The 24,847-nt window shown below is 37.1% G+C and overlaps 1 protein-coding gene across 18 annotated transcripts in view; it reads left to right on the top strand.

Moving 5' to 3' along the window:
• SOX6 (SRY-box 6) overlaps nt 1–24,847 on the top strand; it is a 404,747-nt gene that overhangs the window by 248,923 nt on the left and 130,977 nt on the right. For all 18 annotated transcript variants that reach the window (XM_025150674.3, XM_025150677.3, XM_040700840.2 and 15 more), the window contains 2 exons: nt 11,570–11,742; nt 15,263–15,331. In XM_025150674.3, coding sequence (XP_025006442.1) covers nt 11,570–11,742; nt 15,263–15,331 — 242 coding nt within the window. The remainder of the gene's footprint in view (nt 1–11,569; nt 11,743–15,262; nt 15,332–24,847) is intronic.

The raw sequence follows: 24,847 nt of genomic DNA, 5'->3' as shown, positions 1-24,847 counted from the left end.
GTTCCTCACTATTTTAAGAGAAGAATCATGTTATTTCTGCAAATACTGTGACAAAAATCAGAAAAAAAAAATGCTATTCAGAACTTTTTTCAATAGCTTGCTGATTAAAATGGGAAACTTAATTAAAACGTATGATTCTTTTTCGTCTTCATTAATCTGCACTTGAGACAATGTGACAAGACTGGAAAAATAATCAAAACCTTCGTTTACATCATGAACTTTCTTTATGAAAGACAAATAGCAGCTAAGGAAATCACAAGTAACTGTAAGTCCGGTTATACAGGAAAATTAATGTCATCTAATTCATATGAGCTCTACTCATCAGATGAGATATTAAACTAACTTCCTCTAAACTCAGCTTCCTTCCAGTCATTTTTATGAGTGTACATATACAATTCTCTTTCCAGAATAAGATTAATAGAACGATCTTTAGTTCATCCCTGTGATTGAAGATACAAGATTTAATTGGAGAGCTCTTCCTTCCAAACAAGTACTTTTTTTTTTTTTGCACTTTCATTGCAACAGGAAGAAATACTATTTTAGAAAGAATGAAAAAAAAAAGTATAGATGATTTAGAATTGTATCATGTTTACATAATAAAAAAATAAGACTCATTTTGAAGAGTACCGTGGTACCCAGAAATCACTTGTTAAAATTAAAATTGAATATGGAAACAAAATGATTTTTATCCAGCTGTGCTCTGTTATGAAAGAACAATCAATGAAATGGAGCAATTTCAAAATCAGTCCTGAATTCCCCATTTACATTTTTTCTTCAGCAGACTCTTAATCTTTGCATGTTGGTTGATAAGATCCTACTTATTCCAGACTGTCATCAGTTGTGACTCTAAACATTGTAATTCCACAGGAGACACTGTCTTTGATTATATATAAGCAAAGCCTCACATCTTCTCATCTTAAGTAGAAAGGTACAAAAAATATCTTTCTTTCACCTTTTCCAGCAATTTTTATATGAATGTTAGAAATAGCTTAGCATTCACATATCAGACCACACATCACTCCTCAAGACACAGCTGCAATATTCAACTAAAACTTAAATAGTACAGTAGAACTCTGTTCAGTAAACTTTGTGTCAGAAGGGCAACAACAACAACAACAAAAGAAAAAAAAGAAAAGAAAAAAGAAAAATGTTAGAAAGCATAATCCAGAATGGAAAATGATGTTAAAGACAAAATGCCGTGGTGGCCATTGTGTTGGAATTCCTCTGAAGATGACATAAAAAGCAGAGCAGTATTTCACTGCGTAAAGATCTCATTCTCAGTTTCTGTAGTTTCACATTAATCTATAAGCTACTTGTAGAGAGAGTTAAGAATTTCTTAAGAAAGCATATTTAAAAGTTCCAATACTATGCACAGTTTTGTATGTCATCTTCACGTGATGCTGTCAGCACAAAGCATTCTCAGACATAAAGGTGCACAGAAGAGACGTATGTTTAGATAATTCCTTACTAACCTTTCTCCATACATAATGTAGTAAGCTGTATAGAAACTAAGAAATAGAATGTTAAAAATAATATTTTTCCATAATGTTAAACGATGAGATATTTTTGCATTTTTAATTTGATATACCTGCTATTCATCCTTTGACAATTCCAAAATTCAGCCAAAGCTGAAGAAAGGCCAGGTATGTTTTGAATTGGGTTCACAGAGAAAATGATAGAGAACATGAGCAAATGACTTTACCTGCTATATGTGGTTCATATGGATGTACTGTATGTATGGGAATATGGTGATCAGTTTTTGTACTGTTGAATATAAAAGGTATTTCTACTGAAGTTTCTGGAGGTATATGTATATTTAAACAACTTGAAGAGAATTAGTCCCGCTGCGTTGTTAGTTCCATTGCAATGAATAAGCTATGAACACTGTGAACATCATTGTTTTTAAGGGACTTGATTTTCTGATATTCAGTGTTTGTGGTCTAGTCTCCAGAAGACAAAAAATTGGATATCTGCCTTTCCATTTCCCTATGATACTGCCCCTGTTTTGCTCTGTGATGTCTTAAAGGATTATTGGACTATTGGCTTGGTGTTAGTTGTGCAGACCTTGCAAAGAGTAAGTTGCAGGATTTAAGTTTCAGACCCTTTCTATGACTGTCATATCATCTTGAGGAAGATATAACATTGGTCTGCTATTGCTTCTTGTGCTTCATATGTGTTCTCTGCAAGCAAGCAGTGAACTAATCTTGTGCCATTTTCACTTAATATAGTAACTTCAGTAAAATAAAAAAAAGAATTAAAATAACAAAGGAAAAAAAAAAACACTGATAAATGTGACTCATGGGGTTGTTTGCACAGAGAAAATTCTGATCCTAAAAGTTGTTTCTTACAGTAAATGATGCTTCAGTCTTTCTACCATGTTTATTAGCACTGTTTCTGGCATAGAATCATAGAATGGCTTGGGTTGAAAGGAACCTGAAAGACCAACATGTTCCAATCCCCACACCATGGGCAGGGACACCTTCCACTAGACCAGGTTGCCCAGGGCCCCATCTGACCTGGCCTTGAACACTTCCAGAGATGGGGCATCGATAGATTTCTGGGCATCCTGTTCCAGTGCTTCACCACTCTCTGCATAAAGAATTTCCTGCTCATGTTGAATCTATACCTACCGCACCCTCTTAGTTTAAAGCCATTGTCCCAGCTGGCTGAGGGAATTCATTTCACTCTACTGCCTGCATTTTATAGCTTGTCTAATATAGGATGTAGCAAACTGTCACTATACTCCCTGATAAAATGTAGTTTTTCTACAGAAGAGGAAATGTTATACAATTACATAACTGAGTTTTCTGTTTATCAATTTTTTTCACTTTGAATGCCTCTTTTATCTTTTGGCTATTATATATCTTTTTCTTAACATCCATTTCTTTCTGCTATATGGCCCACAAATACAATCTGAAATCCTTACTGTTCCTATCTTCAGAATAAACTCCATTCTCAATCTAAGAAAGTTCTGTCAATGGTAATTAAATGGGAAAAACTGAAAGTGATGGTCAGGAAATTTTCCAAGTCTCACATTCTACCTGAGTAACTTAAACAAATGGACCATCTTTCTTCCTCTGTTGTTTGTAATCTTTTTCCTTTAAAAAGCATAGGAACTGAGAGTTAGAGTCAATAATAATAATAATAATACAAATTTTGCTCTATAACACCATCATGTTCATTTTATTTTGGTGTGTTCTGCCCTGGGCTACAGTCTCCTCGGTTAACAAAATAAAACTACTCATTTTTCTTTTCTCTTTACATCATCTTTTAGTGTTTGTATTGCTGTACAGATTACTCACAGCCTGTGGCCTCTGCTGTATCGTTATATTCTATTTCAGCAAGAACAGGTTGGCTGCAAGTTTTTAGTTGGAATGCTAATATGTATTTCCCTGTTTATATCCAGTATTATCACATTTTTCCCTCCATACAGTCTTAGCAGATCTTATTGAGTATATATGAAGCGTTTCTAAAAACCACTCAAAGCACTAAAACTGAATTCTCATAACTGAATCTCTACTTGCTGCTGAAAAACCCGAGGAATAACTGATTCAAAAAATTGTCTTCATGCACATGCATGAATTAACAGTTAATATGTACTTCTGTTATTATTTAGAACGTGAGGTGACAAGTTTTGGAGTTTGAGAATCACCCCAGGGAACTGGAAGAAGTTTTTGTTTTTTGTTTTTTTTCTTATTTGAGTAAACAATTTTAAAATAGAATTGTACATATGGAATAATAACAATATCTCTGAATATAGTTAAAGTCCTCCAATGCTTATGTCAGATACAGTTCTTTTCATATGTATGAAAGAAAGAGTGAGAAGTGCAATCGATTTATTGGAATTCTCCTTCTTCCGTGGGAGCTGTTTTGGAGGAGGGGGAGGCTGAAGCTCTGGCTAGCATCACATTCTTTTGTACATTCCTGAAGTGGATTAAATTTTAGGACTCAACTGTGTGTTTAGCACATTGCTAAAAATGGCACAAGGTACCATTGTGCTGCTCCATGGAGTGACCAGAAACTACTCGATCCAGTCCTATTCCTAAGCAGAAATTACTTTGTCAATTTTGGAGCTGCTTGGTAATAACCTGTGACTAGTTTATGTTAATCTGGTCACCGCAGTGTTTTCTCTTGAATGTCTTACTTTAGTTTGATTAGAGCTATTGTGAAGAAGAGTCCAGCAACAGAACTTGTGAGTGTAAGGTATTCCTCTGGCAACACTTAAGAATTGCTATAATATGAGAACAGCAAAAAAAGGAAGTGCAGAAAACAGTTGTGATTAAAAAAAAAAAAGTTACAGGCTTAGAAAGCAACATTATCTCAGGAGAAGACCCTACTAAAGTTAGGGTACAAGCATTTGGTGAGAAATGCTGAAGCAGATAAGCCTGCCTCAGTTGCCATCAGGCAATAGCAAATCTTTAAGAGAAATATTCAGCTGGATTACTGTGTACATTCCCGTGAGTTATTTGTTCTTAAAGAAGAATAAACAGCTCTGTGATTTGTAAAGTCTGAAGAAGGGATAAACCCTCCAGATTCTTTTGAGAGGGGACAAACGTGAGTGAGACTCTTCACGTGGTTTAATTAGGTACAGTAAGTAGAGCATGAACACTTGGAGTTGTTATGATAAAGGGCACTTGCACCCAGGGACTCAAATTTGCCTCTTGCCTCTATTCCATCTCAGTGTCAGGGAGAGATGTGGATGTGCATTGCTCTTCTGAACTTGTGTGATGTCCCTGGCTGGGCAGATGGCTGATGGGGTGGACAAGAGCCTCAGTGCTAGCCAGACTAAGCAGCAGTAGGTGCAGAACCCCGCTGACAGCTGGAGACAGGCCTGCAGCTCAGCATGCGCAGCGCTGCAGCTGGCCTTTGTGATGGGCATTGAGCAGCCCTGCTGTCACTGCCCTGGCCCCCTCCTGCACTTCCGTGTGGGCACGCCTACATGGGAAATGAAGGCTTGTCCCTACCTGGCTGAGGCAATTCTCCTCCACTTTGCTCCCTGCAATTTATAGCTTGCCTAGCAAAGAGTCTAGCTGTGCTAGAATGTAGTTGTATTAAAACTCTCCTGTTCTGCAAATCATACTTAGTTACCAATAGTTTCAGACCACTCACTGCTAGGAAATGTCTTAAACATATGAACTTTCATGGTTTTGAAACTAGGCTGAGTACTGCAGATCAACAGTTAGGCATTTTCACCCTTGTCATAACAATAAGATGCTTTGTGCTAACTGAAGACATTTTTTATTTCTCTCAATGACAAACAGATTTTACTCTATAGAACATCTTCAGCAGTTCCTAATGTTAATTTGCATTATTGTGTGTGGGCATAGGGTGTTAATTTTTCCTTGCTTAAAGTTTAAGTCACAGAATCATTTTGCAACATATGGGTGGGGGGAATCTCACACCTCTGCAAGAGAAGCTATCCAGTGTGATTTGCATGCTGGACATGTTTGCCGCACTGCCTTCTGCGCTGGGATGCTACAAAGCACAATGGAAGCATTTATAGAACTTTTTATTGACTGAGGACTGGACAGTAGCATATGGGAACATCAACAATTGCTAACTGATAATGAAATAAAGAAATTCCAGTATTCTCATGTTATAAAAAGAAGGGGGAAAAAAAGTCATTCAGAACTTAGTCATATTGGTTCAGCTGTTGTAACCAAAGACTGATAAGATAATAGAGGTCTTTGTGGCTGTTTTCTACTGAAATGCTTTATCTTTATGATGCACTTGGGGCCATCTAGAGTGGAAAGCTTTTTAAACTGCTGTTGGAGTTAGAACTCAAATTAGATGCTATTGCAATGGAAGGGGGTTCCTTAGTGAGGCAGCCCTCACAAAGTGACTTTTATCTCCAAAGCCCTTCCATTACATTGTTACTTTCTTCTGTTTTCCCTGTTTATTTTTGTTGACTTTTGCTGCCCTATTTTGTGGCATTTAAAAAGTGACCCAATCAAAAAAGGGTAAATGCTAAACGCTGGACAGAGCCTGTGAAGTAACGACATCACAGCCTATCTGATGTGTGCTGCAGACTGCCGTGTTAGACAGAATGCTTTAACCAGGTTATCTCTGGGCAGCTAAGATCAAATACACTTTCTTTTAAGTCTAGCATTGTGGCTTTGCTTTCTTCTCAAACAATGTCCATTAAAAAAAAAAAAAGAAGAAGAAAAAAACGAAACAGAGTAATTGATTCATAGAGGCTTCTTTTTTTTCAATGCTGAAATTGCTTAACTTGATTCAAAATCATTTTTGATTGTTGGTTGAATTACTTTGGTTGCTAGTACGTTGGGTCTGCAGTTATCTGATTTAAAGCCTTTCTTAGTTTCTGGCACAGACTGCAGTTCTTTCTTGCTTTGCTGTCTTTTGGTTTCGTATAAATCACGCTGTGTGTTCATTCTGAAAACATAACAAAAATAATCATTTGTGATTCATTAATTTGTATTTCCTGTAGGTATACAGGATGAAAGTTAGTTTAGATGCGGTACATAAACAAGGATGATATTTTTAATGCTTTATACTCATCGTGGAATTTGAGTGAAATGATAATACTTTGCAGCTGTGCAGAGATCCTGTGCAAAGATCCCGAAGTGCTTCAGAAACATCAGCTAGCCCAGCATATGCACCTCTGACTGGTAGTCTTTTATTTGGGTACATGGTGGAGAACTAAGGAAGCACATTCAGGAACCCACAGTAATTTAGTGTCACAGCTAAAAATCTGACTTCAGCAAGCTTTGAATCAGGCCTATAAATTTTTGGCTTAGTTATGACTACATTACTTTGTCCTTTATTCCCAGGATAGAGTATGTAGTTATATCATGTTTTCTTTTGCTTGGTGTCAGAGAGATTAGTTTAGAAGTCTATTTTTTGTTATTCCTGCTCTTTTTTTTTTTTTTCCTTTGCCAGCAGTTATTGCTCTGCTTATATCTCATGACAACTTGCCACAAGGACTGTTCCAAATCCAACTCTGAAAAGCCTCCTGTGTTTGTTAGCGCGCAGATATGTCAGTGTATCTCAATATAGTCTAAATATGCGGTAATAGGTAATGGGAATGCGGTAAGGTGGTAAATCAGGGATTAATTTAGGACCTATAGTTATATTCTCTTCCTGTAGTAACAGCATACTAGATTTAAATATTCTTTGAAACATCTTAAAAGAATCTAGGAATCTAGGTAGTTAAAATGCAAAATGGCATTTCTGATTTTTATTAAATGCATTTTATTGTAAGCCGTGTGATCTTCCTATTCCTTTGTGTACCAGAAATAATGTGGTGCTGTGATCAATTTTAAAAGGCAGGTCTTTGCCACAGACAGAATTCTTTCTAAGTGTAATTTTAGACCACAAGTTGAACTCTTCTTTCTTTTTCAGTAGATTTATAGCTACTTTTTATTTTCTCAGTCCTGGTTAGATTGACCTATGACCAGAATTTCTCAAAAGTTCTCTTTGATGCTTTAGTCCTGTTCAGTCTGACCATTTTATCTCAATTTGTGCTCCAGTCTACACAAAAACAATAATAACCTTCTGAAAAATTAAAATTGCATTATTTTTGGAGCTTGTGACAATAAGCACAAAGTCAAGAATATATCCGAAGAACTATCACAAATAGAAGACCTTTTTTTTCCTCAGAACTTGTGGTGAAAGTAATTGTTACATTTGCAGTTTTACACAAAGTCCTTAAACACTATTGACTTTTCAACAACACAAATTTTTAAATACTGCTGGTGAGGGGAGTCAATGGATCAAATTCAGTTTATCTGAAGTCACTGAAATAAAGGCCCCTAAGAAAAATGTGTCAAATTTAAAGGTCTCTCCTAACTGAAGACCATTTTGTGATAGAGCCAAAGGTTAATAAAATCAGTAGTGAATGTAGCAATTTTACAGATAAGCTATTCACAACTAGTGTAGTTACTTGAATAAAAAGCTAATTCAGTTCTAAAATGCCACATGCAGTAGCAGTGAATAGCTGCTTTTAGGTGCTTTCTGGAGGAGGATAAAATACAGAATCACAGCACTCTTCTTTTCCAGCATCCCTGGCTGCCTGTAAATTGCTGTGAATGGGACTGTAGGCTGACAGGCTCTATTAAGACAAACTGCCTTTCTCATCGGAGAGATAAAATAAATCAGGTGTTTAGTCAAATTAAAATACTTCAGATGGAGCAGGCCCTGGGGAGCACTGATCCACCTGACAAATCTGAGAGAAACTCAAGACAGATGTGTTTTGGGGATAAGGAAGACCCCATGGAAAAAAAAAATGCACTGCTGTCTTTGGAGCAGGAGAATAGGATTAGAAAAGAGAAAGAGAGCTGTGATATATAATATTTTATGGATGCTGGCATATTTACTGCATATTTTTTACTAAGCTTCTTGTTTTATCTGTTTTTATGGCAAATACATTTTACAGAGAGCTATACTTTATTTTATTTATAGGTATTTTTTAGTCAGCAGAAGAAGTTTATTTACTGGTAATGAGTTTAGGAATCTCATTGCTTACTGCAGTAAGTGGATGCAAAACAGATGATGATGGCACACAGCTACTGATGACCTCTCTTGGCCCAGCCAGATCAGCTCAATCTGGTCTGCATTCTGAGCAAGTTGTTTTTATTGGTGTTTAAACGGTAAAATAATGGTTGGGATTTTCCACTCTAAAATTAAATTATATCTCCCCCCACACTCTTCATACAACAACATTCTGCATCTTATGTTTTTTCCTGTCTTGAGCCGTGTTCGGTTAGGTGTCGTGCAGCTTCGTGGAGGTCTCCTTATTTTCCAGAAGCACAGTGTACTTTTTGTGGTCATCAGTCCTATCCTGTTGTTGGATTACATAGCACAGTGCAAATTAAAGAGTAGAGTGTTTTACAGGGGTTATTCATTTTAGATGTGCTTCTCTGAGGGGAAGAAAAAAAGAAAAACAATTGCTATGAGTTTCTGAATAGGAACAGTTATTTCTGCTCGCTATTGTATAAGGGAAAAGAAAAGAAAAAAGAAAAAAGAAAAGAAAAGAAAAGAAAAGAAAAGAAAAGAAAAGAAAAGAAAAGAAAAGAAAAGAAAAGAAAAGAAAATGACCTTATAATGTGCTACAACTATATCAAACAGTTCTGACTAATCGTAACAAAACAATGAAATGTCATATCCTTAACAGGCGCTCTTTGTGCTACCTTTCTGTTCATGTTATGAAGCAAGCAGAGAGTATACAAAGTATACAGGATAAGATAGAAACAGAGCAGGACATGCAAATCTGCTTTGGGTGTGTAAAATATTTTATGACTGTAAGATCAGAGGTCTGCATTACAATGCCAAAGCTGCTTGACAGATGTGAAAGTCTCGAGCTGTGGTTTCCCAGGTGGCAGTGAATGGCAATAAGTATCATTTGAGGCAGCAGGTTGCTTCCTATTGGCTTTCTAAAATAGATGGACTGATTGATCTCTTCCTGCCATAATGGGCAAGTAGGGTTTTCTTGGCAGAATAGTCCTTTATCTGTAAAAATAAATGTCAGTGTACTATAACATATTCCGAAGCACCTAACTAACCTTTCATTCGTGGTGCAAAATATACTAGACTAAATCAAGTTAGAGTTTCAGAGGGTTAATGTTAGTCAGTTCAGAAGGCCTAGACAATCAAAATCATGTCAGCGGTGTGGAGCTCAGTACAGCTAATGAATCCTGGCGAGGCAATATCTTCAGTGCAGATATTTTCCCAGCCATGTACCTGCCTAGGCTTACTTTTAAAATCTTTTTAAAGTTTGCTTTGAAACAGCTTTTTGCAGAAATAGTATTTTCCTGTTTCAATTGTGCATATCATCCTAAAGATTTGCAGGAAGTTTGAACATTTGAGTGTCCCGCAGCTTTAACTTCATGTAGCCGTTGCATTTCTTGGGACTAAAAAAAAGTGCTAACCATTTCTAAAACTTTTACAGCAACATGAGAAGTTATTTGTGTTTTCCCATCAGGAGCCTTTGTCACATGCATATTGAGATAAGATTTGGCATTACAGAATGCTGAAACATCAATATGTTGCAGACTTAAAACTAGGGTAGTTAATAGTGTCAAAGAGATTGAATGTTTTCAGTACTTTATGTATTAAAATGCAATTAACAACTGTACAGAAAAGCAGGTACTTTTCGTATCTGTGAGTTTGATTGTTTACAGTGAATGAGTTAAGCCATCTTTTGATAAAAGGCAAGTGTAGATGGAGGCTTTTTGTGTGACACTTGTGCAAATGAAAGCCTGTCTAAGAGCATTACTGGTCCTGTCACAGCATGATGTAAATGGTAGAGCATCTTGGGTTGGTGACCTGCTCAGCAAGGGTCTGTTTTGTTTTCCCTCTCCTTATGAAACCTGTCAACCTCTTTCTTCTCTTCCCTAGAAGATACCCATCTTACTCCTGGGAAGAAGGTGGAGTCATAATTTTGGTGACAGTTTCTCCATTTCCTCCCAGGTCCTGTTCCTCACACATTTTCTTCCTCTTCAGAAAGCCCTGTGAATTCCTTATCACAGTTGTGAATGGAGGAAAGGAAGGATGCTAATACCCTCTCTTATGCTGCTTCTCCTATCATTGTGGCAGATAACAGACTTGACTGCTTCTCAATTTGCTTAGCTTCTTCTCTAACTCTCAGTTCTCTTGTACAACTTACAATTGGTTCACTTATGTCCTTTCCAACTGTGAAACTCCTTCATGTGCTCTTCCCATATTCCCAAACTGCTGCCTCAGCTTCTTACAGTGCTGGGGGTCTGAGAAGCTCACACAGGGTAATGTAGTGTACGGCTCAAATATGGGAGCTGACATTGCTGTTTGTGACAGAGTAACATGTTCATACGTAAGATGGAATATTTTTGCATTGATTTGCAAAAGGACCCTGTACTCTTTACTTAGGAGACCCATGCAATTTACCCATAAACAGACCATTAAGCATCATTAGCGCAAAGAATAAATGTACCGTAGTTTCATATTAATTAAGCGCTCTCTATAGAGTAAACTTTGAAAGTTAAATGAAAATTTTTAAGTCGTTTTCTCAGGTTAGCCATTTCTCTTAGGGACAAGTAGAGCTCATTTTAAATACATATTCCATAACTAAAGCTTACATTTACCCAAATGACCCATCAGATATATGGGTGTTTCAGAGAAATGATCAATAAACTATTAAACTGCTTCTTGGATGGAACAGCAGCCTTTAAAATTTTCTTTAGCATTCTTGCATAGTTAGGAAAAAAAAAAAAAGTAACAAAATATATAAAGTAAAGGAAAATTATATCTAATAAACTGTGAATGTATTTATCACACTGGGCAGATTCAGATGGAAAAGATATAGGGATTTGTACGTGTTGCATCATTAATTACTCCTGTCAGAAAAAAAAATAATAATATTCTGTGTCTTTTTGCTTCCGTTTTTGTTATGTCCTCCACTTCTAAGAGCATAGCAAAGCTATGTGCTACATTCTTTTGGGATTTTTTAGTAAAATATATATTCAAGCTGCCACTTGAAATAAGCACGTTGGTGATTCAGCCAGTTCTTTTGTGAATATTGCTTGGTAACTCTCGTCTATCTCATATTTACAGTACATTTTTTCTGCACATTTAGGTACACCAGAAAGCCTGGCAGAAAAAGAGCGACAGCTCTCTACCATGATCACCCAGCTGATCAGCTTACGGGAGCAGCTCCTGGCTGCCCATGATGAACAGAAAAAGCTGGCAGCCTCACAAATTGAAAAACAACGACAGCAAATGGATCTTGCTCGCCAACAGCAAGAACAGGTGAGGATCCAAAAAAGAAACCCGTGAAAACCTGTGAAAATGTGAAAATGTTTCATGTAGAATGCTAAACATAAATATTGCTATACTGTTCTGCTCCGTGCTTCTTTCCTTTTTTTTTTTTTTCCTTTTCTTTTCTTTTGATGTTGTTGTTAAAAGACCTTAAATATCTTCAGAAACTGCTGCCTTTTCCATGAAGAGAAAAATATCACAGAATCCTAAGAGAAAAGAGGGTGTGGAAATTCGAATGTTTTCTTTCTTAGAACAAATTGAATTTGATAGATTTCACAGTTCTTACTTCAGTACTGGGATGTGATTTAGGAGTTACCAATGAGCCACACTGCAGGCATTACTTAACTCTTTCTCTTTTTTGACAAGAGAAGAATTGGACAGAAAAACGTAACCCCAAAACTTCATGGGATGTATTTTATAAGCAACGTTTGATTTGTTTGTTTGCATGTTGTTTCTTGTTGGTTTATTTAATTTATTTAAAGAAATGCCGTTGTCCAAAGATCTCTCCTTTTCTCACTGTACACAAGTGGGACGACCGTGATCCCGTACAGTAGTCCCCTAGGCATTAGATCAGACAGATCCAAATGAATGTGTGGTTTTTAGGAATCTGACATTATTACTAGAATTATCTTTTCGGTTAAAAGTATTTTATAGGATATATACAGCAATATATGCTCTGTTGATTTTAATGAGTTGTGACGTCTCGTATTTTATGTGCTTGAGTATTTGCCCACATGTAGGAATATGGACTCATCCCCTAATGGAAAATAACATAAAGGAACACTGTAAAAAATCAGAAGTTAGAATGTCATTTAGCCATCCAGAGATGACACAGTAATTAACTATTGACACTTGTGAATAAGCTAGCACAAATTAATCTTGACACATTTGCAGACGAGTGATATCTTACAGTGAACACTTTGTAATTATATTTCAAAATGAAAATTAAATGACACTTAAAACTAGGTTGTCATGCTCAATGAAGCAAGCATGTAGCTCAACCGATAGGCAAATAAAATTCAGAATTTGAGCCACATGGTGCTTGTGTACCCTGCTTTACTGTGTCAAGTCTATACATCAAGATTCTGCTATGGTAAGTTGCATTGTGGGATACTGGATACATTTTCTATCACAGTGCTGTTCTGTCTAAGAGGAACCACTGAGATGAGATGCTTCATGGTATTTTTTCTGGGTTTCTTCAGGAAATGCCTATTCAAATGGTGTTGTATTGTACATGCAACTACAAAATCTGTTCACAAGCAATCAGAACTGCAGCAAGTCATTGTCTTTGTTATGTAAACAAAGATCTCACTGTTGCCTTGGCTATAGCACACTACGTGATGTAGCAGATGGGTCACCAGCAGCTCCAAACAAGCCTTGATATAGAGTACTATGAATCTGTGAAAAAAGATATGTCAGCAAGAATGACCGATGATGCAGCTCCATTCAGCGTCTGATTTCAATATGAAACAACAAGAAATTCCTTTCTGGAACTCAACATCTTTCAAATACCTTCACTGAGATTTTAGCAGCATGGAATGTGCTACACTGTGAGCAGAAACCCAGCAGAACTGATCTTTAGTGATGAGCAATTCAGTCCAAATGTGTAATAGGACAACTGATGCATTATTAATTAAAATAGGAACACAAGCACTCACATAGGTTTGTTAAATATACATAAATATTTGTAGCACAGGGTTGCTTTTCCAAGTACAGACACCATTGCAGACCACTGATAACAGATGACTTGAGGTGCTAAGAGATGCCTCTGGGCACACAGGCACCTCTGTTTGAGCTGCCTTTTTAACTAACAGACTAGGGCCTGATTTTTCAGTCTGCATTCACCATAATTTTATTGAATTTACTGGGAGATTTGTCCAGAAATATTTGACCACCGAGGACATAAAGGGAGTTTGATCCCTGTTGCAGGCATCATTGTTCTAGGCTTTGATAGTTGCTTGATTCCTTTTATGCTGCACTTTGCTTTGATCCAGTCCCAGAATCACAGAACTCAGGTTGTCTCTTTGAGGCCATGTGCAAGACTTAGAAAGTATGGATTTTTTGTCGGTCCCCCATACAAAAGTGAATTTTAACTGTAGCAGTGGAAAAAATGACAGAGCTATTTCCAGGTGAAAAAGTGAGAGATGAAGGAAATGACAGACTTGATCTCTGTGAGCAGTTACGAGCTGCTAATATGTACCTGCAGGTTCCTTATGAGTTATTCTGAACAGTTCACACTAAGACTACGTGATTGTTTATTTCCAAATCAATCTTGCTACCTTTCATTCACTTTTTTTTTTTTAATCATAAAAATATTTTGTTTAGATTTCTTTGTTTACAACAGAGCGTGCTTGAGGTTTTACCAAAATGGAAACAGTGGAAACTACCAGTCAAACTACCAGTGTCACCAAATTTGTGCTGTTTTATGGGGTTCCTCTGCTCTAGATAAATATTGATAGGAGGAGAAATTATATTTGAGAAATGAAAGCAGAAGTGCTGAAGCTGGAGCTTCTAGGAAACACAAATCTCGTCCTTGTTATAGTCTGCTGTGCAGTTTGCCCCCTAAAGCAGCCATCTAGTTTCCCCTGCTTCCCATGGCTTTTCCCTGCAGCTGCAGGCTGCCTAACCCATCGTGAGGAGCAGCTCTGAGGGCAGGATTCTCTTTCTCTTCTGCTTTTGCATGCTGATTTTGTAGGGTGTGAAGGAACAGTCAGGGCAGGGCAGCATCTCTCACGAGTCTTTGTTCTCCCCCATGCTTGCTTCTCTCCTCTTAGATATGTATTGAACCTTTACTCTCAAGATCATTTACTGAATCTACCAACTGAGTGGGAATATGTACTTATTTCACAGTGTTGTGTTGAGGATGACCTACTGAGCATCAAACGCTGCTTTTATACCATGTAAGACCCTACCTCCTTGAGTAGTCTCAAGGAGGACTTTGAGATTCATAAGGGAAGCAGTGTGCTGCTCACTGTGAGTGAAGTTAAGAGAAGCTTGCCCTAGGATCTTGTGCTGAATAGTGAAACATCTATAAATACTAGCTACAGCTCCAGTTCAGCAAAGCAGGAAAATGTGTGTTTAACCTTAAGCACCTGAGTAATCCCATCCCCATTCAGCAAAGCACTTAATTTTAAGCATGTGTTTCATTCCCATTGTAGCTAACAGTAATGCATCATAGACAAAGTTCACCACAGGCTTAAACGCTTTGTTGAATAGCGATGAGATTATTCACATGCACGCAGCTAAACCTATGTTTTTATGCTTTCCTGATTTGAGGTCTAAGTGCTTAAAATACATATTTCTTGCAGGATAGCTACACTTTCACGTTGCTTTTAAGTTTAAAATGTTTGTATCACGTGCATGGATATCTCTATAATATATTTTATATAAGGAAAAAAAACCTGATCCTTGATAAAAAAGAAGTAAAAAATAACAGAAAGTTTTTTTCACTCAATAATATTGAAGTTTCAATATTACTGTTTTAATTTAATGGAAATTTTATTTCTAATAGATTGCAAGACAACAGCAGCAACTTCTGCAACAGCAGCACAAAATCAATCTACTGCAGCAGCAAATTCAGGTCAGTGTGTTTTTTTGCTCTCTTCTGATTATACTTAAATTCCATTTATGGAGTTGGAAAGGTCTAAAATAAAGCAGCCACATGCTTTACTAACATGCCTGAGTAAAGGAGCCTTTTAGGAAAGGTCTCCGTGCCTTCAAAAATTATTGTTAAATGCATTTTTGTTGGACAGAGATTTTCTTCAATGAGCAGAGCGTTTGCAGACAAGAGGAAATGGTTTCAAGCTAAAAGATGGGAGATTTAGATTGGATAGAAGGAAAAGGTTTTTTTGTTTTTTTTTTTTACAAAAAGGGTAGGGAAGCAATGGAACAAGTTGCCAGCAGAGGTGGTGGAAGCCCCATTCCTGGAGGCGTCTAAAGTCAGGCTGGATGGGGCTCTGAGCTCCTGATCTAGCTGTAGGTGTTCCTGTTCATTGCAGGCGTGTTGAACTACATGGCTTTTAAAAGTCCCTTCCAACTGAAATGGTTCTCAGATTTTCCAATTCAGTGAGATTGTACCTGCATGAATCTGGCAGTGCTCTGCAGGTATTCAAATACATGTACTCAGGACATGGTTTAAATCTGTACAAATAGACCCACTCTTAAGTATATACACAATTACGAAATGACACAGAGATTGGTTGCCATGAAAGTAATGCCTCCTATTTATTTCATGGAAACTACAATGGATACAAAGATAATGTTATTTGATAGATCAAATTCTTAGCTACAGAACACTGTTTTTCAGTGTCGTCACCACCACTAGCTATGCATTTTTGCTGGCAGTGAACAAGAGCCTTCATGCCACGCTCATAAAAATCTTCACCCATGGAGGTGACCCGCTGTCTCAGACACCTCCGCTGAAATGCACCACCCATCCACTGTCTGATTTCTATAAATGTTCAGCAGGTGTTGATGAATGTCAATGAGTGATGGTTTTGGTTTTTTTTTTTTTTTTTTTTTTTTTACATGGAGGAATTCAGTGATACAGTTTTGCTTCGTCCGCACTGGCAGGTCAGACTGCCCCTCTGCTGCCATCTGTCGCATGGCAACAACATTTAATGGGAGATTGGCAAGAAGGTTCAGCCTCAGCTACCTTACCACCAATATCAGTCTCTGACATTGTTGACCCACATAACAAAATAGGAGGCATTACTTTTGGGGCTCACCTTGTAGATAAGAGGCACTGTTGACATATAATTCTGTTGCCTTCTCTGCTTCCCACTTTGAAAGCATTTTCATGGAACTGTTTTTAGATTTAAATATTTCATTTTGGTCTGACGGACTATGGTGTTCCCAACCATTTCCTTAAGTTTGGACTATCAGTTGATTGCCATGCTATTAGATGACAAAACTGAAGGCTTCTTTCCCTCATACGAAAGAAATGCACGCAAATGCTTTGGCAAATATTATAGTGCAGTTTCTGTTGGACTTTCATGAGTTTAATCAATGTTTAACTGTGTTTATACCTGGGCTGAGAGATACATAATGAATTTTAAAGCACTGCCTTTGTCACTGTCTATAGGAAGAGTGCACTTTCATATTAGGGGTACAGTGACCGTGGAAGAGTTGTTAGAATTGTAAAAGGAAGAAGGGTACCATCTTGTTCCCTAAGGGCTAACTGCAGGTCTGGCTTCAGAAAACAAAAAATTGTATAAAAATATTTGCTTAATATAAAAGTTAACATTGAAACATAGCTGAATGTGCTAAACAGAATAGTTATTTATAGGAGTTTATAATATTTAAATTCCTTTCAAAATTAGGACACAGAAAGAGGAATCACACCAGCTCATTTTTGTCCCTATTTAGACAATGTGCATTTGTGTTACTGGGAGGTGTCCTGCTCTCTAGTAAAAAGTTTAAAGGCACTTTATGTTTCAGTTGAAACTATCCAGTAGCTTTACTGATGCCAGGGAAATGCTGTCTTAGAATAGCTTGCCGATTTGTTTTCTTGTTCACTCCCCAGTTCCCTCATACATCGTGCTGAACTCCACAAGTTTTTTTTGTTTTGTTTTGTTTTGTTTTTGTGTGTCCTTTCCTAGACATATATGCTAATAGGTGATTGTTTAATGATTGTTTTGTTAATGCAGGCTGTATTATTTCCCTGTGATCCTTCCCAATCTTTGCTTTAAAATTCTTGCCAGTGTAAGCTACTCTTCCTTAGCTCCTCAAGAGTTTGGGGTTTTTAATTTATCCTTATATTTGCATGGAACAAATGATATTGATGTGGGTCAGGTGAGTCTAATCGGTGTATGTGAGACAGAGGGGACCATTGCCTCTCCTAGATTGTTAGCTAGACTGGTAGAGCATTCCTCATTGCCTGAGGAACATCATCAACATCAGTGTGAAACGCTATGTATGTTGGACAGATGCCATCTCAAAAGCTTGTTAGGAGGTTGTTTCCTGGGCTAAACACCAGCTTACATAGTCGCTTTGCTTGTAAGCCATGTGATTCCTCTGTTTATTGGTTCTGACTTAATTCTTTGGCAGGTTTGCTAGCCAGGAGTTGCTTGGGAGAGAAGTTAATTGCTAAGTCACCTTGACAGTTTGTAGTAGGTTTTGTTGCTGTTAAATTGTTTCTGAGTGTTGCAGTTTGTTGAGACCTGTAGCTCTTTAAGGGTGGACTGTGGGTGGGATGGAAGTAAATGAGGGGACAAGTGAGAGATGTAGCACTGGGCTGTTTCTCCTAGGCTCCCTCCCTGCATCTTCTCACGAAAACCCAATGCTGAGGTGCAAGTCTTACTATTTATGCTAGGTGGAATTCATCATATCAAAAATAGATAACTGCAGTATAGATTGTCTCTATTAATTATCCAGATTACTTTTACAGTAAGCAGAAAGAAGCAGAGTGAATAATTTCAGGATGTAATTCATCTCTCCCTAAAGCAGACATTTAAAGTGTGTCAGATGAATTGTTCCCTAAAATGACAGTTTTTTTCTCCATTAACTGTAAGGGAGGTGGGTGCTGACGCCTATGATGTAGAGGGCAGAAGTGAGATGAGGTGAATCCTGCCCTCTGTGGCTTGAGGGGAAAAAACAATTTTCTAATAAACATTTACATTCTTAGCTTATTTCTTTGGTCTTGGTAGAATTTGGGACTGTACCCCTGATAACATTCTTGATTTAGAAGGTGTATTTGTTTAAAGATACTCTTGAGCAAGCCTTTTAAGGAAACAGCAATTACTTACATACTATGGTGTGGATTTTTAAATACATTTCATATGCAGGGAAAGACAATAGCACTATTCCATGCCTCTCCCCTTTAGAAGAGATTACAAAATGGAAGTAGTTCAGGTGCCAGCTCAGTCTGGGCAGGGCTACTCAAAGTAAGTACAGCATGTTCTCCAGTGTGCAGTAGGGCATTGCTGTGCAGTGTTATTATCACAAGACACATAGTGTACTGCTCTCATCTTCTGAGGTACACTGCTAATTTTTAAACAACAATTTTCATGAGTAAGTGCATCTAGTTCATGTAACCCTTTAAACAATCAGAAATAATGAACATTCCTGTCAACAAAACAGAAAAGTGGAAATAATTCATATTAAATAGAACACATCCTTCCCTGGATACCTACTGGGTTAATTTAATGGGCATTTTTACTATTTAGTATTTATTATTTGTAATGTTTTATGCTATTTATTTAACCATTGTAACACCTTATTTAAATTAGTTTTCTTAATACTATTTACTTGAGCACCTTACTCCAGATGTGTTACACGTCCAAAACCTTGTCAGCAATCCATGGGCAATTAGCCTAGCTTAGCATATGAAAACAACATAGGCAATTCAAGAGTACTAGGTCATTAAATATTCAAAATGTTCTCCTGTTTTCCAAGCAAAGCTTATGCTACTTTCAAGGTGTGCAATGTGGGGAGAGCAGTTTTGAGTTTGCTAAAGGGACTGGGAATCTGGAATTGTTCTCAGTTCTCTCTGATTATCGGCAACTTCAAAAATTGCTCCATTTGATCATAATGTTTTGGGAACTTAAATGAAAAAATTCAAACAAGTGCAGTGTATTGCTACTTTTCAATTCAAATTCTTCTTAGGGAAGAGGATACACTCTCTTCTACAGTGGAGTCTGTAGAGGTAGGCTGAAATCTAGTATGTCAAATTAAGATCATTCTGCAAAGCTTTTAGTGAAGATCACCTTAAGGAAATACTGTAGGTAAGTCAAAGCTCTCTAGGTTGATTCAGATTCTTTAGAGATCTTTCTTTTTTTTTTTTTTTTAAAAAAAAAAAAGTTAATTCTTGAAGTAGTAGGAACAAAATGAAGCTATTTCAAGCACATCTCTGTCTGTGAAAGGAAAAGCCTAGAAATAAATAATAGACAAAGCTGTTTAGAGGAGGGATTTGGTGGTCCATCATAAAGAGAAGACTGGAAGAAAGGAAGGCTTGTGTCCATATAACGGTTCCAACCTTGTGAAAGGATTGAGGCTGCACAATTCCCATGAACTCAGTGCCCCATTGCCAGAATTCAACTCTTCCAGCACAAGGCTTGAGGAGTGCCTCTGACCCACCATGTCCAGCTGAGGAGGGGATTAGATCCTGCTGATGCTTGGAGCATGTTGCTCCAGGATTTCTCTATTTGTGGAGGCATTTAAGGGCTGAAATTCTGTCTTTCCTCCTCTGGTTGGCAGGCTTCATTAGGGTGAGTCCTAAATAGTGACTGAAACTTCTAAAAGGGACACTGGTTGTTAAACCTCTCTGAAAAAACACTGGCAGTGAGTATTACAGGGAGAGCTATTCCAAACTACTTTCACCCATTTCTTTTTGCCCTATTCCTCTGTACTGTACTATGCTCAATGCTATTGCAAAGCATTTCTTTTTCTGTTTGAATCAGGTATGATTTCCACAGCATAGAAGAGCTGGCTTCTGCTCTCATATGTATTCTGTTTTAATTTGGCTGTTAGAAATTATTCTTAGTAGTATTTTCTTTTTAGTTTTAATCTATACGCTCATGCTGTTGTAACTTCATATTAACGTACTTGCATTGTCCATTTTAGTCGAAAAGAGTGAACATAATTGCTGTGATAGTAAACAAACAAAAGAATAGTGACATCAAAATTAGAACTATTTAAACTGTCCTTGAATAGGAATAATTTGGATCATACTTAAGAGGCTGAACCAGTGAGTCTCTCTTCTTATCCATGATTAACTACTGACAACTCAGGTACCTGGTGAGCTGAATAAGGACTATCTCTTTATGTGAAGTACATGTCTAAAGATCAGGAATAATTACATTCCACATTAGCCTTCCTGGCCTCCCTGGCCTGCTTAATTAATTTTTTGCTAGGATAATAATAGTAGAAATAGATTTAAAGATATGCTTCATCATTAAGTATGTAACTGACCTCCAATTTTAAGAGCTAAACCTTTCATTTATTGCCTTTTGGACACAGGTTAAAGCTCCTTGCAGTGAGCTTGCTGAAAATGCTCAAGCTGGAATCTTGTTATTGTCAGTTCAGTTACGCACTCTAAGATTGTCTTTCTTTGTAAATTGTATTTAGCACTGATGAGCAAAATGCAATTGTAGTGCTACTGTTTTGGCTCTAGGAAATATTCTTCCCTCACCACTTTTTTTTTTTTTAATTGTTTTTCATTTTCTTTTCCTTTTTTTTTTTTTTTCCTCTCTTTTCTTTTTTTCCTGTTGTTATTGATCATGAAACCGATCCCCTTCTAGCAAGCTCTGAAAAGGACCAAATAAAGCCATTGAAAGCAATTTGATACTTCTATTGGCATGGTACGCAGATCAGATACTCCCTTGAAAGAGAACGAGAGTTATAAACAAAGCTTAGAAGTCTAGGAATAGCCCCCAGCTTCAGCAAACCCTTAAAATATTTTGTAATTGTATCTTCAATCATGAATTAGCCAGGAAAAACAGACCTTTTTTGCCTTTATATTTCACTGCTGTATGCTGTTTTTAATTGCCCACAGGCACACTGTTGTGATCTTCTTTGGAAGTTTAAAACTGGGATAAAAATGCAAATCTAATTATTTCTTTTATCTAATCTAATTAACTTTTAAAAGTAATGATAGATGCACTACAGCCTGCATCAAACATTTTAATAATGATGTTTCTGGATTAAAGAATAGGTAAAACTACTGTAATTTATAAGCAGTCAAGTTTATGCTAGTTGAAACTGTAAATTATTGTGGTGACTTTAATAAACTATAGCAGTAGCTTATTAATTTATAGTAGAAGATATACATTTCCTACAAATTCCGGGTTGGTTCCCAGTTCTCACTGGTATATTTTTAATTTGTTGATTTGTTTTTGGCAGTTCAGTGTCAAAAAATCTGTCTAGATCCCTTCTGTAAAGAAATTGTCTGCATGGAAGAGAGAAATTGAGATTAGGTGCCTGAAACTTGTAGCTGACTGCTAAAGCACTGGTTCACATCCGTGGGATTCTTCTGTAGGCATGGCATCATGGCTTCTGTCCAAACTGATGCAAGGACAAAAGACTAACATGCTCCACATCAAAGTCAAATGTTTCATATTTTATTCATTATTACATGGTCATTTATTAATGAGTTCTAAAGTCCTTATTTGATAATTACCTAAGCAAAAGCTCTGTTTCAGCTTTCTCCACTGAAAGCCATCTCCTTGGCTGGCTGTCTTGGGATTTCCTCTGTTGGTAGGGTGTTAGGAGAAGTAATGCATGATCCTTACATTCTTTCAGCAGCCCACACTTTAATAAATACACCAGCAGTACTCCCTATCCTTTATCCAGCCTCAAACATACTAAAAATGCTTTAGCATGACAACATAGTTATAGCTTAAGTAAAATGACACATTGGCTAAGGCTTCATCCTCTCTCAGAAGATTCTGGTCTCACATTTTGGTTCTCCATTTGTAAGGCTTCTGCTAGCTGCTGTTAGAAACAAGAATTATTCTGGAAAAGCAGAATGTAATTCTGGATTCCACTTCCACATAAGCCTTTAAACTGTTTGCAGTGTTGAGGTGGTAGGGATTTTTTTTATCATTATATTTTACTTCGGCCTTCTAACTGTTAGAAAACAAGACAGCTATTTTAATTCACTATATGTGATTTTTTTTAAATAGCTTTATTTCGCCTACTCGAGTCTAAACAAATTGTATTTAATGCAAAAATTAAGCCTTGTGTATCTCTTTCATATGACTTCTCTAATTATAGAGCAGTAAATGGTAGAATAGCATATGTTAGCAACATGAGCAGCAGTCTATGAAATGAGCTACAAGTTAATAAAATGATCTTGTGGTGGTGTTGGCCAAATGTTAGCACACATGTTTCGGAAAGTGATATTTCAACAGACTTGAAGAATAGAACTTTGGCACACGGGTGCTGAACATGATCTGATGTGTGGAAATTAGTTAAACCAAAGTAAATGTCATTGTTCCTCAGGCTCATGTTGGTGCAGAAAATGATAGTATCTGCCCTCCTACTTTCCCTCTCCCACGTCTGTTTTAAAGTTGGAAATGTAGGCACAAGCATCCATTCTCCCCAGTTCAAGTACTGCTGCTTCTGTTCTTCTGGGTGTGTTGTGTTGCAATCTTGCCAGTGGCTTAAGGGCTTGTTTTCAGCTGTGCCTATGCCAAAGCCAGGGCCACACTCTCACTGATTCTACTGGGCCCAAACACTCATTCTGCCACCTGTGCTTACAGGTTTGAACTGTGATAATTATGAGTAGATTATAGTCAGCCCCTGGATAACAGAAGATCAAGCAAATATTTGCTAACCACCGGTACTGCTGCCCGGGGCTCGCTCTTAGCTGCTGGTCAGCCCATTCCAACCAAGCAAAATGCTCTGGCAGCTTCAGTGCTTGCAGGTCCGTTCACTCTTGTTTAGCTCCCAATAAGCTTGGCAGAGCTTGTTCTTTAGAACCCTTCTGGTGCTATTCCTCTAATAGTATAGGTCAGCATCACCCCCACTGTCACTCAGTACTATGTAGTAATTGCAATATTGCAATATTTGGAATAGTGCGGTTATAATACAATATTAGCTCCAGCAGAGAAAACCAGTTTCCTTCTTAAGTGACATGTGCACAAACTAACATGGGTAACTGGGAGCAGAAACAGAGCCAACTGGCTGCCTACCAATGGGGCTGACACTGTGAAGTCTTATTTGCTTGAGTAATACTTGCCTAGCCAGTATTTGATGACTTGTATCTAAGTGTTACTCACATAAGTAGGCTTTGAGGAATTGGGCATCTCATACGAAGAAGGACTTAGAATATTAATATTGTGGTCGGGATATCAAAGATATAAATGAGGCAAGGTTCTTAAGGGGTGTAATTTGTTTTTCTAGTTGAATGTGTAGTTGGAAAAAACAGACAACCTTTTAGGCACACAAGTTCTTTTTCAGGTCTTAACGTCTGTGTTACATCAAAACATATCCCAGGACTGACACTGAAACTGCCAAAGATATTGGCCTTTCCTATCTAATTAGTTACTTTTTCAATGATTATTTTTGTGATTGACAAGCATGTGATGGACAAGAGGAAGGGGGGGGAGGAAGGATTTCTATGACTTTTTTTTTGAACTGACACATTCATCAGGAGATAGTGAATAAAAAAATGGTTAATAAATGTTAGTATTGAAATGACTTGATTTATGGAGATATTCAGGTATACAGGCAAGACTGGAATGTGATGATATCAGAGGTCAAAATTTCTGTCTGCCAAAGCAGGTATTTGGACTAAAATGATGAAGTACAGCCCCACATAAAAAGGCCAAAAGCATTTAGAAAAATAAATTGCAAAGTACTTTTGGAAATCTCACAGTAAAATCTTAAATTTACCACATGGGCTAAACCCTGACCTAAAGGATCAAAATTGTTTTTCAGTTGTTATCCTTGACAGTGTATAAAAACTATTAGAAAACATAATGATTTTGCTGTTCAGACTTTGAAGTAATTGTGGGAATTCTCAAGAATGCAGGAGTATTATTGAATATTGAGCATAAAAACTTACTTAAACTACATTTAATGTCAGCAAGTAAGAAGTAAATGCATTGCTTTCTGAATGCTTCAGAAAGTATGAAACATGAAGATAGTAGCAGTACATGCAAACAAATAAGTAAACCAGGTGCAGTTTAACGTTTATTATACTTTTGATGGCATATATTTAAAAGTAAAGTAAATGAATATTTCTAATACTCTGGGCCCCTAAGCAACCAGTTAATCCAGACACTGGCAAAAATATCAAAGTGTAGTTTTCCATGCCCTGGCCAGGTATTTTGTCTCTAATTTTAAACCCATCGTTAAAGTAAGGAAAAGCTGATTAAAGATTGCAGTTTACACCATATCTCTTTGTTTAATTTTCCCCCCTGCTTCATTAGAGCCCCTCCTCCCAGATAATTAGATAATATAGTGGGTTATGTTATATGCAAGACTTTGAGTTGTTTGAAAGAACGAGTCTTTTATATAAACCTTATACATATCATCTTCAGCAAGTTGGGCATTTGCACAGCTTGGGTAAATTATGTCTATATTGAGAAACTAAGAAGTTACACAGTGTGCGTTCCATGCTTGAGAGATGGGAAATAAAAATTGATATACT

This window comes from Gallus gallus, chromosome 5 (genome assembly GCF_016699485.2).
Source record: "Gallus gallus isolate bGalGal1 chromosome 5, bGalGal1.mat.broiler.GRCg7b, whole genome shotgun sequence".
In the NCBI taxonomy this organism is placed as follows: Eukaryota; Metazoa; Chordata; class Aves; order Galliformes; family Phasianidae; genus Gallus; species Gallus gallus.
Note: the sequence above shows the minus strand (reverse complement) of the source record. Positions and strands in the feature narration are given on the sequence as shown.